This window comes from Triturus cristatus, chromosome 6 (genome assembly GCF_964204655.1).
Source record: "Triturus cristatus chromosome 6, aTriCri1.1, whole genome shotgun sequence".
NCBI lineage: Eukaryota > Metazoa > Chordata > Amphibia > Caudata > Salamandridae > Triturus > Triturus cristatus.
In genome coordinates this window covers 1,189,064,103-1,189,077,638 of record NC_140589.1, presented here as the reverse complement: position 1 = coordinate 1,189,077,638, position 13,536 = coordinate 1,189,064,103, and the positions used below count along the sequence as shown (strand labels likewise).

The 13,536-nt window shown below is 40.8% G+C and overlaps 1 protein-coding gene across 2 annotated transcripts in view; it reads right to left on the bottom strand.

The window, feature by feature from the left end:
- THBS2 (thrombospondin 2) overlaps positions 1–13,536 on the bottom strand; it is a 556,651-nt gene that overhangs the window by 89,801 nt on the left and 453,314 nt on the right. For both annotated transcript variants that reach the window (XM_085612109.1, XM_085612110.1), the window contains exons 18-19: positions 12,670–12,897; positions 5,803–6,074 (exon numbers count right to left, since the gene is read on the bottom strand). In XM_085612109.1, coding sequence (XP_085468235.1) covers positions 5,803–6,074; positions 12,670–12,897 — 500 coding nt within the window. The remainder of the gene's footprint in view (positions 1–5,802; positions 6,075–12,669; positions 12,898–13,536) is intronic.

Sequence of the window (13,536 nt, the reverse complement as noted above, 5' to 3'; positions counted from 1 at the left end):
ATAACAGTTTAACTGTCTTGTATCTTTTAAAACCCGGCACGAGTCAAACAACTCGCGCGTCTACCTCTTTCCTGCTGGTTGGTCGCGTGTGGTCTCTCCTGGGATGTGCCCTGCGTCATCTGCATTCTGACGTGCAGGGCTGCCTCGGCTCTGGCGCTGCTTCTCGACTGATAGGATGTTGTGGTGCATGTACGCACCGTGAGCCACTCTGCAGCGACGGCGAAGACGTGCCGCTATCTTGTGTTTGGCGGCTGTGGTCAATTTATTGTGCTTTGCCATCCACGTTGTTTCTGGTTTTGGAAATAAAGTTTTCTTTATGTCAATATGGAGTTCGGGACAAAACGGAGTTCGTTTCCAAGAACAAGTGTGGATTTGACTACGTGGGATTCGGCGGCTGAACGAGTTGAGGAGTCTACCACGAGTGATCCCTTTTAGGTTTGATGCTCCGTTTCATGTATGTCGGAGTTGTTTTTTTTCCTTTGGATTGTGTCATCTTTTGTCCACCTCATGTTTCACCAGAGCAAATAATTGATGTGTGCATTCTGAAGACCACCCATTTCGTCTGGACCAGGGGTTATGTTTTCGATTTGGTTAATTTGGGTGAAGTTCCACTTTTGCTCACTGTTTCATTTTGGATCTATTAAGCTATGGGTATTGCGGTGCCCTGTGACTCTTACGTGCCACGGATTGAACATGTAGTGCTGTCAAGAACTGGAGTTCTAGATCTGAAATGTGTTTTTACTTATGGCATTCGAATTGTGCAAGCTCCATTTTTTTTTTACCTTCTGTAACAGTCTTGGTTTCAGGTGGCGTACATTGTACTTGTGTCTCCATAGTGCAGCGATGATTTGTGTGACATTGCACACTAGTGTCACTTTAGGGAAGAGTTATTATTCGTTTAAGAATGTTTACAAATGTCTTAAGGAAGGAGCATGTTCATGCTATAGCTCATGTGTTTTTTTCATTAACTCTAGCGTTTTGGTTGTTGTTGTGCATTTTATTCCCTTACGTAGGGGAAGTCCTGACCTATCACAACTTGGGTGAGTGTTTGCTCACCGGCATGGGGCACAGGTATACAGTGCTCTGCAGTAATGGAATTGCATTGTCTATAGTGTCGTATTTCGTGATTCCACAGTTTTTGCTCAAAGGATGGGTTCTGCATGTGTTTTAGTGGGTGGTTATCACAGTGTTCCCACAAAGGAGGGATGGGTTTGGGTAATTGTCCCATCATTGTTATAGTTATTGTGTGTAACCCTTTCACAGGGTTGGATATGGGTTTCTATTCCATTTACAGTTGTGCGCAGTACTAATGTACAACTAGGGTATACCCCATTTACAGTTGCGTGCAGAACAAAGGTACAACTAAGGTGTGTGTTTTGGGTGCTAGCCCCTCACACAGTGTTATGGATCGTAGTCCCATATCTTGGTAGTTCTCTTGTATTTGGGATAGGTGTTGCGGGGTATTTTACCTTTAGCATTACAGTATAGTATTTTACAGCTTGTTTCATTATATTACTATTTGTACTTTTTTCTCTACACTACGCTTCTTAATGTTTTTATAATTTTTATGGGGGAGGATGTGGTATATTGTTGCACATGTATTTTGATGTTTTATTTTTCCCATCTTTTCCTGGATTTGTATTGTTCATTCTCCTGAGATGTTTTGCTTTATGTTGCATCCCGGAGTTATGAATTTTACTGCTTACTTTTGTATAGTTTTTTCCTTTATATTTGCTATTGTTGTTTTTATGTAAAGGAAAGGGATAATGTTATATCCTAAGTATTACATTTATGTGTAATCAGCCTAGGTCCTCCTAGCTGCTCAGCCAGTGTGAGAGTTGGTTATGGAATGTTGGTGTGACTGTGATGCGTGGAATGCCTGAGTGCCTGAGTGGATGTGGGGATGTGTGGATGACAGTTGGAGATGGGCTGAGCAGCTAGGCAGGCTGCTTCTGGTGGGGCTGGTGTATGGCTGGTACATGGCTAGTACCTGACTAGAGCTGGCGGAACTAAGATTGTTAATGCCCTGACGTGGATCTAATAAAGAAGACTTGAAATTACACTACAAGGCTACTAGTGTCTCTATGCAGGTTACAACACATTTCATTTACAGACCCTGGGCACACACAGTGTACTTTACTAAGACGTGCCAGTAAATCAAATATGCCAATCAAATATGCCAATTTTGGATAACCAATCAGAATTACAATTTGCACAGGGAGCACTTGCACTTTAGCACTGCTCATCATTGATTAAGTGCCCAGAGTACATAAACTAGCAACAACAAAGTCCAGCATAGCATTAAAAATGAAGGAGGTAGAGGCAAAAAGACAGGGGTAACCACGCCAAGGATGCCAGGTCTAACAACGTGTCTTTTCATGGAACCCCAAATTCCTTAGGAAGCCACCTGAAAAAGAGAGACAGACTCAGAGGTAGAGGTAGGATTGAGCAGATGCTGAGATAAGGAAATAGACAGAAGTGAGATAGATATAAAGAAAGTTTATTTTTCCAGGGGCACCTAGTAAGGTGGGGGTCCTGGGCAATTGACCACGTCATCGATGCCTTAAAATGCCTCTGTGATATATTGCTGTATTAAAATATTTAATCATAACATTAGCAATGTGATAGATCAATTTGATAGCTTTTTAGAAAGGTTCTATTTGTTGTTTTATTAATCTGGGTAGAGGATTTTAATATCCCCAAATATGAGCATAATGGGCAGTCAGGCAATGGTTTTAAGGATTCGAAGAATGAAAATGCGGCTCATTTTAAAGATCCGGTTTATGGAGAGGCTTAAAATTGACTAATATTGAAATATAATTTAGTTTTCACCAGTGATATAATCCACAAGGAAAGCATTCTTGTCCCAACGTTCACTGGAAACTCCAAAAGGAGCACCATTGGTTTTATTATGATGTCTGCCGATCTTTCCCCTCTACTTGTGGATTTTAAAATTGCTAGCAAGTGCTCTAGCAATCACAATCCCCTCACTGCTGTATGGAATCCAATCACAAAATCAAGGGGAACAGCATAAAGATCACATGGGATGGAGTAGTCCAAGAATAAAGGGTTAAGAATGAAATAGGACAAGATCGACCAGGGTTGAGTCCCTGATTTTAGCAGACTTATGGGTGACCCATTTTTCAACAATTGTTCAGTCAGAGTATAGGGAGGATCACCAAATCGAATTACATAGCATGGTGCATTTGAATTTATATGATCTAGAGGGCTTCTACAACTCACTAGACATTCAGAGGTGGCCATAGCATTAGCAATTCAAAAGAGTATCGTGGGGAAAGTACCCAGGCCAGATGGAGTACCAGTTGATATTTTTAAACCATATATTAAATGATGGTCACCCTTTTAACAAATGTTATAAACACCACAGTGATAGACCCCATGTCTGGCTCATGGAGGACAGCTATTATCATGCCTCTTAAAAAGAAAGGTGATAGGTCTTCACCGTCCTGCTACCGACCGATTTCCTTGATTAATTCTAGTGCCAAGATCATGGGTCGGGTACTTCTCTCCTGTCTGGAAGCCTGGGCTGAGGAACACAACATTCTAACAGAGGTAGAATATGGTTTTAGACCAGGAATGGGTACTGTAGAACAATATCTCAATTTGTACCTCCAAGTGGGGAAATATGTCATGGTGAAGAAGGGTGATTACACCTAGCATTTATAGATCTCTTTAGTGCTTTTGACCTAGTAAACAACTCAATACTCTGGATCTTAATGGAACAGATGGGGTGGAAAAGTAATTGCTTACCTTAATAAGATACCTGCATTACAACACATCGGTTAAGGTCTGTTATGATTTACTAAGTGAATGTACCTCCCAAATTGGAACTTCTCATGGTGTGAGACTGGGGTGGATTTTGGCCTCCTTCCTATTCTTACTCTACATAAATTGGATAAATAACCACTTATTATGTAAGGGAGAGGATATGCCTCGAATGGGAACCCAGCACATACTAATGTTACTGTATGGGTACGATGCAGTCCTTACTGCTTGTACAGCCAATTGTCTACAGATTTTGCTGGGCTCCCTTTTAACTATCATGGAAGATTTGAATTTGAATGTGAATCTTTCAAAATGATATATTATGACTTGTGGGCAACCAAATACTATGACCAATTCCTATTGCATGGGGGAAGTACAGCTCGATAAGAATTAAAAAATATATTATTTTGGGATTCTTATAATTTCTTACTAATTTCAGCAGTTCAGTAGAACTATTGAGGACATTTTTAGGTTTGCGCATAGAGTACTTCACAAACCTGTGAAAGAAATGGTAAATATTTTAAAAAGGTAATGCATCCCAGTAGCGACATGTGGAGACCATTTGTGGGATCTCTCCAATATGCCCAAAATGGTTTTACTAGTAGATTATTGTCGGTTCCCAGAGGCACTGCTACTTTCATTTGTGACAAGTTTAGGACTATCCAATTTGGAAGACAAAAAATCTGCATTCAATATCACTTAGCTATTAAAAACACAGTTGAACAAAGATACCCTGATTGTTGTTTGAAGTTGCGGTTGGAGAGAGCACAGTATAAGGAAACAGCAGTTGGGTACCCCTTGGTGTCAACTACAAGTGGAATGGAACCCTATTTAGAATGGATTGTGAATCCCACTTATAATTTTTATGTGACTCTCTTCAGGTTATGCACAGTGTACTTTAAGGTAGTTTTCCCTTTGCAAGGAACCTGACAACATGATCTTCTCCAGTGCCGCTGTGATAACTTTTCCAAACAAAAAACAACTCACTTTATGCTGTTTTGTTCACTGTATTCAGACCCATGGACCTCCTTTTTGGCTATGTAGTGCCAAAATGAGACAACATAAGGTCGGCATGGTATTTACTGCAGCAATTACATACAATAGATATTTGCTCCATAGTCATACATTTTTATATGAGTGGCACTAGCAATCAGGAAACGCTATGCAGATTTATGGAATTAATTCCAGGCTGACAATTTCCACTGTACCCTATGAAATGCAGTTTATGATTTGTATGAATATTGATTTAAAATATTTGAAATTGCTAATGCTTATATTTATTAATTGCATGTCTCATATTTCTACTTTTATGGCATATGCCGAATCAAGATTATTAACTGACTGATTTGGTAAGCTTTGTATCAGTGGTTTGTGGCTTTAATTCCAGTCACAAACCATTGGTCTGTTACTGAATCCCAAGTTGGGAAGAGGACAGATTTGCAATGGTGAGACCCCCTTTGCTCTGGGAACAGCTTCAGAAGAAGCAGGCGGTGGTCCAATGAATTACTACCTGCTCTCATATAAATTTTTGAACTTAATTCTTTTTAAAAGCCCAGTTCCTTTGAGGAATTCACAATGGTTTAAAAAAAAACTTCTGTTTTGGAATATAATTTCAATGATTGTGATCTGTTGTTCCTTGCAGGTCAATATCCCTGTGATTGTTTCTAATTATAGGTGGGGGGGCAGAAATTACTAACTGCCTAATGAATATTACAAATAATAATTAGGTATGTCATTTGGAATCCCCTTTCTGATTCCTGATTTTGAGAACCAACCTATTAGTACGAAAAATAAAGTACTGGTTGCAAAAAGCCAGTGCCGAATTTGCAACTACTTTTTGTGAACAGTAGGTCAGTAAGTACATCTAGCCAATTGTCACATTTAAAAAAAAAAAGGGAATTTAAACCCACTTGTATAAAACTTGAATCTTGGCATTGAATGGTACATCATTACGGGACATTTTGGAGGAAGTATATGTAAAAATTAAAATGCTCGGTCTTTCTTTAATCCACTTACCTGCCCAGCGGTGTTTCCTGTATGCCAAAGGGCATTTCTTAAGCGCTCTCCACTGCCCGTTGTGGAGTTCACCACTTTGAGGGAGACTCCAGAATAGCCATAGGCCTTGGATGGCTTTTCCTCCCAGTATGTTTGTGTGACCTGTTTCCACATCAGTACATAGAATCGGCTGCTGGATTGATATCCAAAAACAAATCCTGCATAATCATCATCGCGATCTGTATTGACGTAGAATGTGCCACTGAAGTCCACAGCACTGAACTCATCAAAGCCTGCACAAAACATAAGCCGCACTGGTTACAGCCATGGAATCCTTTGAACATATCACTTACTTGGAATGAACTCCAATGTTACAATGCTTTAAGTTCATGTGATCTCGAAAAGGCCATAGAACATATGGTTACATCCACGACAAGGTTGAAAATATAATTTTTCAATGAACCTTAACCAGAAAATATAACACTTATCCATTGTTCCTTCATAAACTACAATGTGGTCAATTCAATTCAATCACAGCTTTATTCGATTGATGATTCAAACAATCATAAAAGCGGATAAAAACATACAAATATTACATATAAAAATTAGTTTTAAAAGGGATCACGATATAAGTTGAGGTATAAAACAACTGTTAGTTCATACAATCATTAAAAAAGAACATGCATGTGTGGAGACAAAAGAAACGTCCACAGTCATATACTAAGATTTTTCCTTAGATTAACAACTTTTTTTAAGAACATTGATATTCTCCCGACCGAGTGGACATTATCTAGATATTGTAAAGCAATAAACGCCGGTCGACACTGTCTGATCCCCAGAGTTTTTAAAATTCTTAAATCGCTATAAAATTTACAGAATAAAAGTACATGGATGGTGGATTGACCCGAAGCATTATCACATAAGCACAATTTCAATTCCCGGTCCCAGTCGTACATTTTTGGGAAGCTTACAATTCTGTGGAATATTCTGAACCTAAATCGTGTCAAAAGAAACCGGTCATAAATTCCAGGTACAACAGTTAAGTATGGTTGGATGTTAAAACAAGTTAAAATCATTTGATTTTGCTGTATACTGGGCTTGACAATCTCGCCAGACAATCTTAACGAGTCCAACAATAGAAGCCCCTCTTTCTTTAGGTCCTTTCTATTTACAGATGACATGGTATTTGGTCTGGTAAAGTATTCCAGATAGCCAAGGTCCTTCATAAAATCTCGAACATACCTTAACCATGGAATTTTTAAAGCCCCTTCCAGTCTTAAACAATCTGTTTGGATATCCCTATTTAGTAAGGGCTCCACTTTTGACCAGGTATTGTGCCATAGTAAAACGGGCTCCAATTTTATTAGATCAGAGATATAGGATATACCAAGCACAGCGTGACAGGCGTATGTGGGTGTGTTACTCGGAACAGACAATAAAAACTTCAGAAACGCATTTTCGACTACTTGTATGGAATGTGTGTCTGTAAAACCCCAGAGCCCTGCCCCATACAAGACTGTGGTAGTGCTTTTCACTTTGTACATCTGCAGGAGCTCCACTGGGGGCCTCCTGCCATCTTTCTACTAAAATGAGCGAGCACAGTAGTAGTTCTTGAGAAAACTAATTTCCTGCCTAATATAGCCTGGGTCCAAGAAACATCCTGGTCGAAAAGTATTCCCAGGTAAGAAAATCTCCTTGTAGGCTCTATTTTCTGCTAGTCTAAATACATGTCCCTGCATCTCCGGCTTCCCCGACCACACCGCATTATAAACATCATGGAAGTATTTACCCTCAGTCCAAGATTACTCATAAACCCAAAGAAACTATCCAAGACCCTTTGCAGACCTACTTGTGTGTGTGACAATAAAACGGCATCGTCTGCGTAAAGGAGGGCAGGTATGGGGCGCTCAGCTATCTGGGGGAAATCGTTATTATCTTTAAGCAGTGCATCGCCCAGTCCGTTAATGTAAAGATTGAAAAGGAAGGGGGCCAGCACACATCCTTGCCTGACCCCCTTCCTTTGGGAGATTGGGGCAGTGCAATTGCCCCCAGACCAAATCTAACTTGTGTCTGTGCATCATTATAAAAACGTTGGAGAAAGTAGATGATTTGCGGGTCCACCCCCAATTCCTCGAGGATCTCCCACAGCTTCGCATGTATTACTGAATCAAAAGCTGCGGTGAGGTCCAAAAAGGCTAAAAACAATCTCCCCTTTTTTGCCCTTGTGTATTTTCCTACCAGAATTAGCAAATTCAGACTCTGCTCTACGGTCCCCGCCCTTCACGGAAGCCATATCGGAGGTCAGAGAGGACTTTATTGTCCTCTTCCCACACATGCAAACGTTCTAAGACTATACGCCCCACTACCTTTGTAATGGTATCCAATAGTGAGATGGGCCTATAACATCCGGTATCCCGGCAGTTCCCCTTTCGAAAAATTGGCACTATTGTTGACTCAGCCCAAGTTGAAGGGAAGGGGGCTGAAACACTGGCGTTAACAACCTGGGTTACAAGTTAACCCCATAAGGTCAACAGGGACCCCGTCCGGCCCTGGCGCCTTTCCTCCCTTGCTCATAGATATTGCCCGATTCCCCTCGTCTAAAGAAAATTGGAGATTAGAGTACTGAATCAGAGGGGCCTGGTCAATACCCTCTTGCCTGTTCTCAGCACTACCTCCATCACTAAAGATCCTTGAGAAATGGTTAATCCATTCCTCTTCGCTACTAGCGATTTCGATTGCGGGGCCACATTCAAGCATCAAAAAAGGTAATTTAAGGATTTTCCAAAAAGTCGCACTGTCTCCCGCTAGAAAGACAGTGTGCAAGGATTCCCATGCTTCATTCCTCAGATTCAGTTTTCTTCCTTTGATGATTGACCTATAGACCCTTCTTGCATGCCTCACTTCTGCTGGGTTTCGGGGGATCTTATGTAGTGTGTTTTTTAAATTTGTGTAGGCATGGGTACATTTCGGATCAAACCATCCCTGTGATTTCCCTTTTCTAGATTCCTGGGCCCATAATGCCTCCCTTATAACACCTTCCTTGGTTTGAAAAGAGGTCAAGATGCTATCTGGGCAGGCTGTATCACTCAGGCAGGTCTCAAAAGCCCGATTACATTTGGAGATCCCTTTTTTAGTGATTAGTACAGGGTCTATCTTGTCCCATCGCAGGGTGGAGCCATTCACCCTGTTGAGTTTGATGTTAGATAAAACATGATCCATATTGTCGTGCCTACCAAAATTACCTTCCGGCAAGGATAGAAAAAGGCACAAGGGGAAATGGTCGCTCAATGAGATCTTATCAACACAAAACTTATGAAGTCTGGGTGCATAGTTGTTAGATACCAAATTAAAGTCAATAGTAGTAAATAAGCCCCTTCCACTAAAAGTGTGGCTCAAAGGCAGAGGAATGGGACATATCTCGTTAGCAAATCCTAAATGATTGCCAAAGACCACTTGGTTATATAAGTCCCCCAGAAATGAATAGCAAACATGGGTATTACTAGGCCCGGCTCCAGTTATGAAGCCACAGTTTTTTCCATCAATATTTGGACAGAGGGCACAATTAAAGTCACCTACCACAATTACCATAACATCTTTATAAAAGTTACCACACAGTCAAGATTTTTCAACACATAGTTCACATCGGCATGCGGAATATTGTTTTAGAAATTGACCTGGACAATGCAATTCTTCTTATCCATATCAATTTTGAACATTTAATAGTTAACTTCCTGAACCCTCAGCACAATGTCCTTTGATTTTAAAATTATTGAATATATAAGTGCTGAGCCCACTTGAGAGGATACTCCAGGCCACGTTCTTCTCCAGTGAACTCTCCCAGAGCTCGCTTGAGGCGATGCAAAAGACCCTTCAGAAAGATGCGCTCTCTAGTGGCTCGAGCTGCTGACTTCCCACCAATGTGGTCAATATTAGGTTGGTTTAACTGCAAGTCTAGCTGTTCATTTAATGCCAGTTGAAATTTGCCAAATACTCTAAAATTACTCACCCCCAGCCCTTTTTAGGTCTCGCCTGAGACAGCGCTTTAGCGCTGCTCTGGCGAGACTTATAGTAAACGAATTTTGGAATTTGAAACAAGTGCATTTCAGGCCGCCAACTACAGTGCATGTGCTCCGGGCGCGCGCACCATTTGGCAGCCTGAAAGCACTTGTTTTCTTTCACTTTCGCGGCCGCTTTGATGTTTGATCGCGATCGCTATCACTTTCGCGGCCGCACGGCCGCCTCCCTTCCTCCCTCCATGAATGCCAGAAACTCACAAATGTTATATAGCGCAAACTCAAACCTATTTTATTAAGGCATCACGTGCACTCTGGTGCTAAATTTACACCGGTGACTAACGGAACGCGCTGATGTTTAAATGCATTTGTAATGCTGCAGCAGCACATTTGCTTTGCCATTTACAGCTAAAACAAACATTGTCATTGCCAATAGGTCTCGTTGGTTTTGTGTTTATTAAGCTGTACTGTCTGCATGTGTGCTACGAATGAAGCATGTGTTGGCAAGGGTGGCCCCAGATGCTCCTCACGCCTCCTTCCCGGGTGCTGAGTCAAGACTCCTATCTCCTTTCAAGGCTCGAGGACAAAAGGGAGGGACAGCGTGTGCAGCAGCAGCAGGGAAAGCTTCCCTCCCCCAGAGATTCCCGAGGGAAGTCTCAAGGCCTTCCAGACCCCACCCCTCAGGACAAAGAACTCTCACTTGTCAAAAGGGCCTGTATGGGGTGCGGTGACATCAAACGAACAATACCAAGCGTGCGCGTTCATTCGCAGCACACAATCTCACCTCGCTCCAAGCCTTCACTAATGCGTTCCTATTTATGTAGCGCTTTCCACAGCTGAGGCGAGGCATAAGGCGCTTGCTTTAAAATAAAGTGCCATATTCACTAGAGATGGCAGCTGCCTCTCACGCCAGAGCATGTACCTTCTGTAAGTGCCTCTGACTGGAAAAAAAGTGCTCCACAGGAATACATGGTAGGGCACGGAACCCACCCTTTCCCTGAATACAAAATTGGGCTACGAAGCATATAATGCCGTTGGAGTCTCCATTACGCGAAATAAACACTTTTGTAGAAAGTCTACCCCGGAGTAAACAACGCCAAGTTCTGAAGGAAGACAACTTCTCACGGAAAAAATGTTTGAGAGTTTATTTTTTTGCAGTTTTCTTATATAGCGTGAACTCGACCCGAAGGTATCAGGGCGCTTTACATGAGCATCAGTTGTAGGACACATTCGTTTTTTTTGGTACGGGGAGATTAATTGATTTACCCAGAATCACAGGATGTTTGCGCCGACACCAATCTCAAACCCAGTTCGCCAACTTCAAAGTCGCCCGCTCTAGCCATTAAGTCACATCCTCACGATTGGCAGGTCCAAAATGTTTAACAAAAGACTTTAGCACTGACAGGTTTCCCCTACCTCAACCGCTTACCCCTTCAACACAACTTCTCACACCCCTAGAGGTTACAAGAGAAACCTAGAACTACAACAAGCATTTGCAATGCAATAGGTCTCGCATTTATACGAGTTTGAGCTATTGGCATTGTAAATGACAGTGCCTTTTATTTATGTTTTAAAAAACCAAACTTAAATAAAAAGCATTGTCATTTACAATGCCAATAGCTCAAACTCGTATAAATGCGAGACCTATTGGATTGCAAATGCTTGTTTTCATTTTTAACTTAACCATTCTTGGAAACATGGAATTTCAATGAGTCCATATCCAATTTCAATTCCGCCCTTTTGCACAGTTCATTTAAGATCAGTTATCTATATTTTAGAGTAAAGTTTTTCCACAAATTGTCAAATATTTTGTTTTTTTTAAACAATTTAAAGCAATTCACCTTATATTTGGCCACAGCATCACACATCATTAGCTTGGAAGTAAGTCTGAGAGTGTTTGTGTTCAGATACACAGGCACACACACATTTGTGGGGAATGATAACGTGCATCCCTCCTGAAGAGCCAACACTCTTAGCAGTTAACCATGATTAGATTTTGGTTAAAACTTACCCTTTCCCATGTAGCTCTTCCTACAGGCTCAATCATGTATTTTATATTTAAGTTGCACTTTTATACACTGTGTTTTCAGTTTACAATTTCTTATTGTTATATCACTTGCTTTACATTTTAGCCAGGTGCTCTGTCAGTTTCTAGCCCACCATTCTTTGGGCCACCTCCTTATATCCTCTACTTTCAGCCTGATAAGTTATTTATGGTCCCTGATAAATAATGATACCATGGGGATGTAATTTTCCAGATGCGATAAATAACATCTATTAGAAGTTATGGGGAATTACCTGTGGATATGGTGCTTAATGCACCAAAGTCTGCATTCTATAGCAAATACCGTATGTTTTCCCATGTTAAATGTTAGCAGGTTTAACCTGCCAAAATTTAATGAAAGTTATTGAATGCATATGATAAATATTGGATGTGTTAATTACCTTTAAAGTCGTGATTCCGATGGGTCAGAATATTATGAACAACTCACAACCAGGCTCATAGTTTTTTGGCCTCAATCATTGAGTTTTAGAAATTTGATAACTAGCATTAATTTGCAAATCTGCTTTGGCAAATCTACTCACTTTATTAAAAGAAAATAAAGCAATTGCAACAGGCATTTCTGCAGGTAAAGAATTATGGCCTGATATAGAATCTGGGGGACTGTTACTCCCTCACAAAATTGACAGATATCCATCCACTTTATTGCAAGTGCCAAAGGATAAAATCCACTTGTTATGAGGCAAATGGGATATGTGTCACGTATCTGAAGTAACTCGTCTGCCAAACTTTAAATCAGGCCAGTACTATTTTAACTTACCAGAGTACTTGAGCGAGACACCACTATTGTTCTCTTTTCAGTTTAATACATACCAACAGCTATTCCAGGATCAGAATTAGCAGTCTGCACCAGCTCCTTGCCCTGATGACGGATAACCCAATTTGGATCGATCTGAGCTGTTCCTTTCGGATCCAGTGGAACCATCTGAAACTTCCTGAAGTCAGTTTCGCTTATTGCATTGTTTTCAGGGCAAACATCAATGATGTCAGGAATACTATCATTGTCAAAGTCATCTTTGCATGCTTCTCCTCGACCATCACCTAAAAGACAAGAACATTCCTTTATTATTGTTATGAACAGTTTAGAAATCCGTGCCTGTCCAGAAGAAATTAGCAATGCTGTATGCAGGGGCATAACATAAAGAAAATAATATTCAGTTATCTCCAAATGTGATTCAAAGCAGGATGAAAGGAATGTGATCGCTACTTGCTTTCATTCGAATTGTCTCTACATTTCAAAGATGAGTCCTCTATGCCTACTCCACAGACTAAGCTGACTGCATCAATGCCAGAATCACAGTTAATTGAGGGACTAATACACAAAGGTTTTAAAAAACTAATAAACACAAGTAAGACATGGTTTACATCTATATTAATGCAAGTTGTCTGGCCATGTTTATCTTGTAATGAGCATTAGATCCATTTTGATTACAAATGCATATGTATTGCACAGCAAACCCTCCTTTGCAGAGAGGATGCCCCCTGTGACCACATACATAATGGCTATGGGCATGACCTTCCTTAATAAAGGGATATATTTCATGGGAGCCCCTTTTTAGAGATCTGTTTTCTCCTCCTAATTTTATGCAGTCCAGCTACTGCCAGCCCTCTTTCCTTCATCACCTTTGTTCGATAATAATCTGCAAGGCATCTCTATGTATGTTTCTGCTACATTCCCAC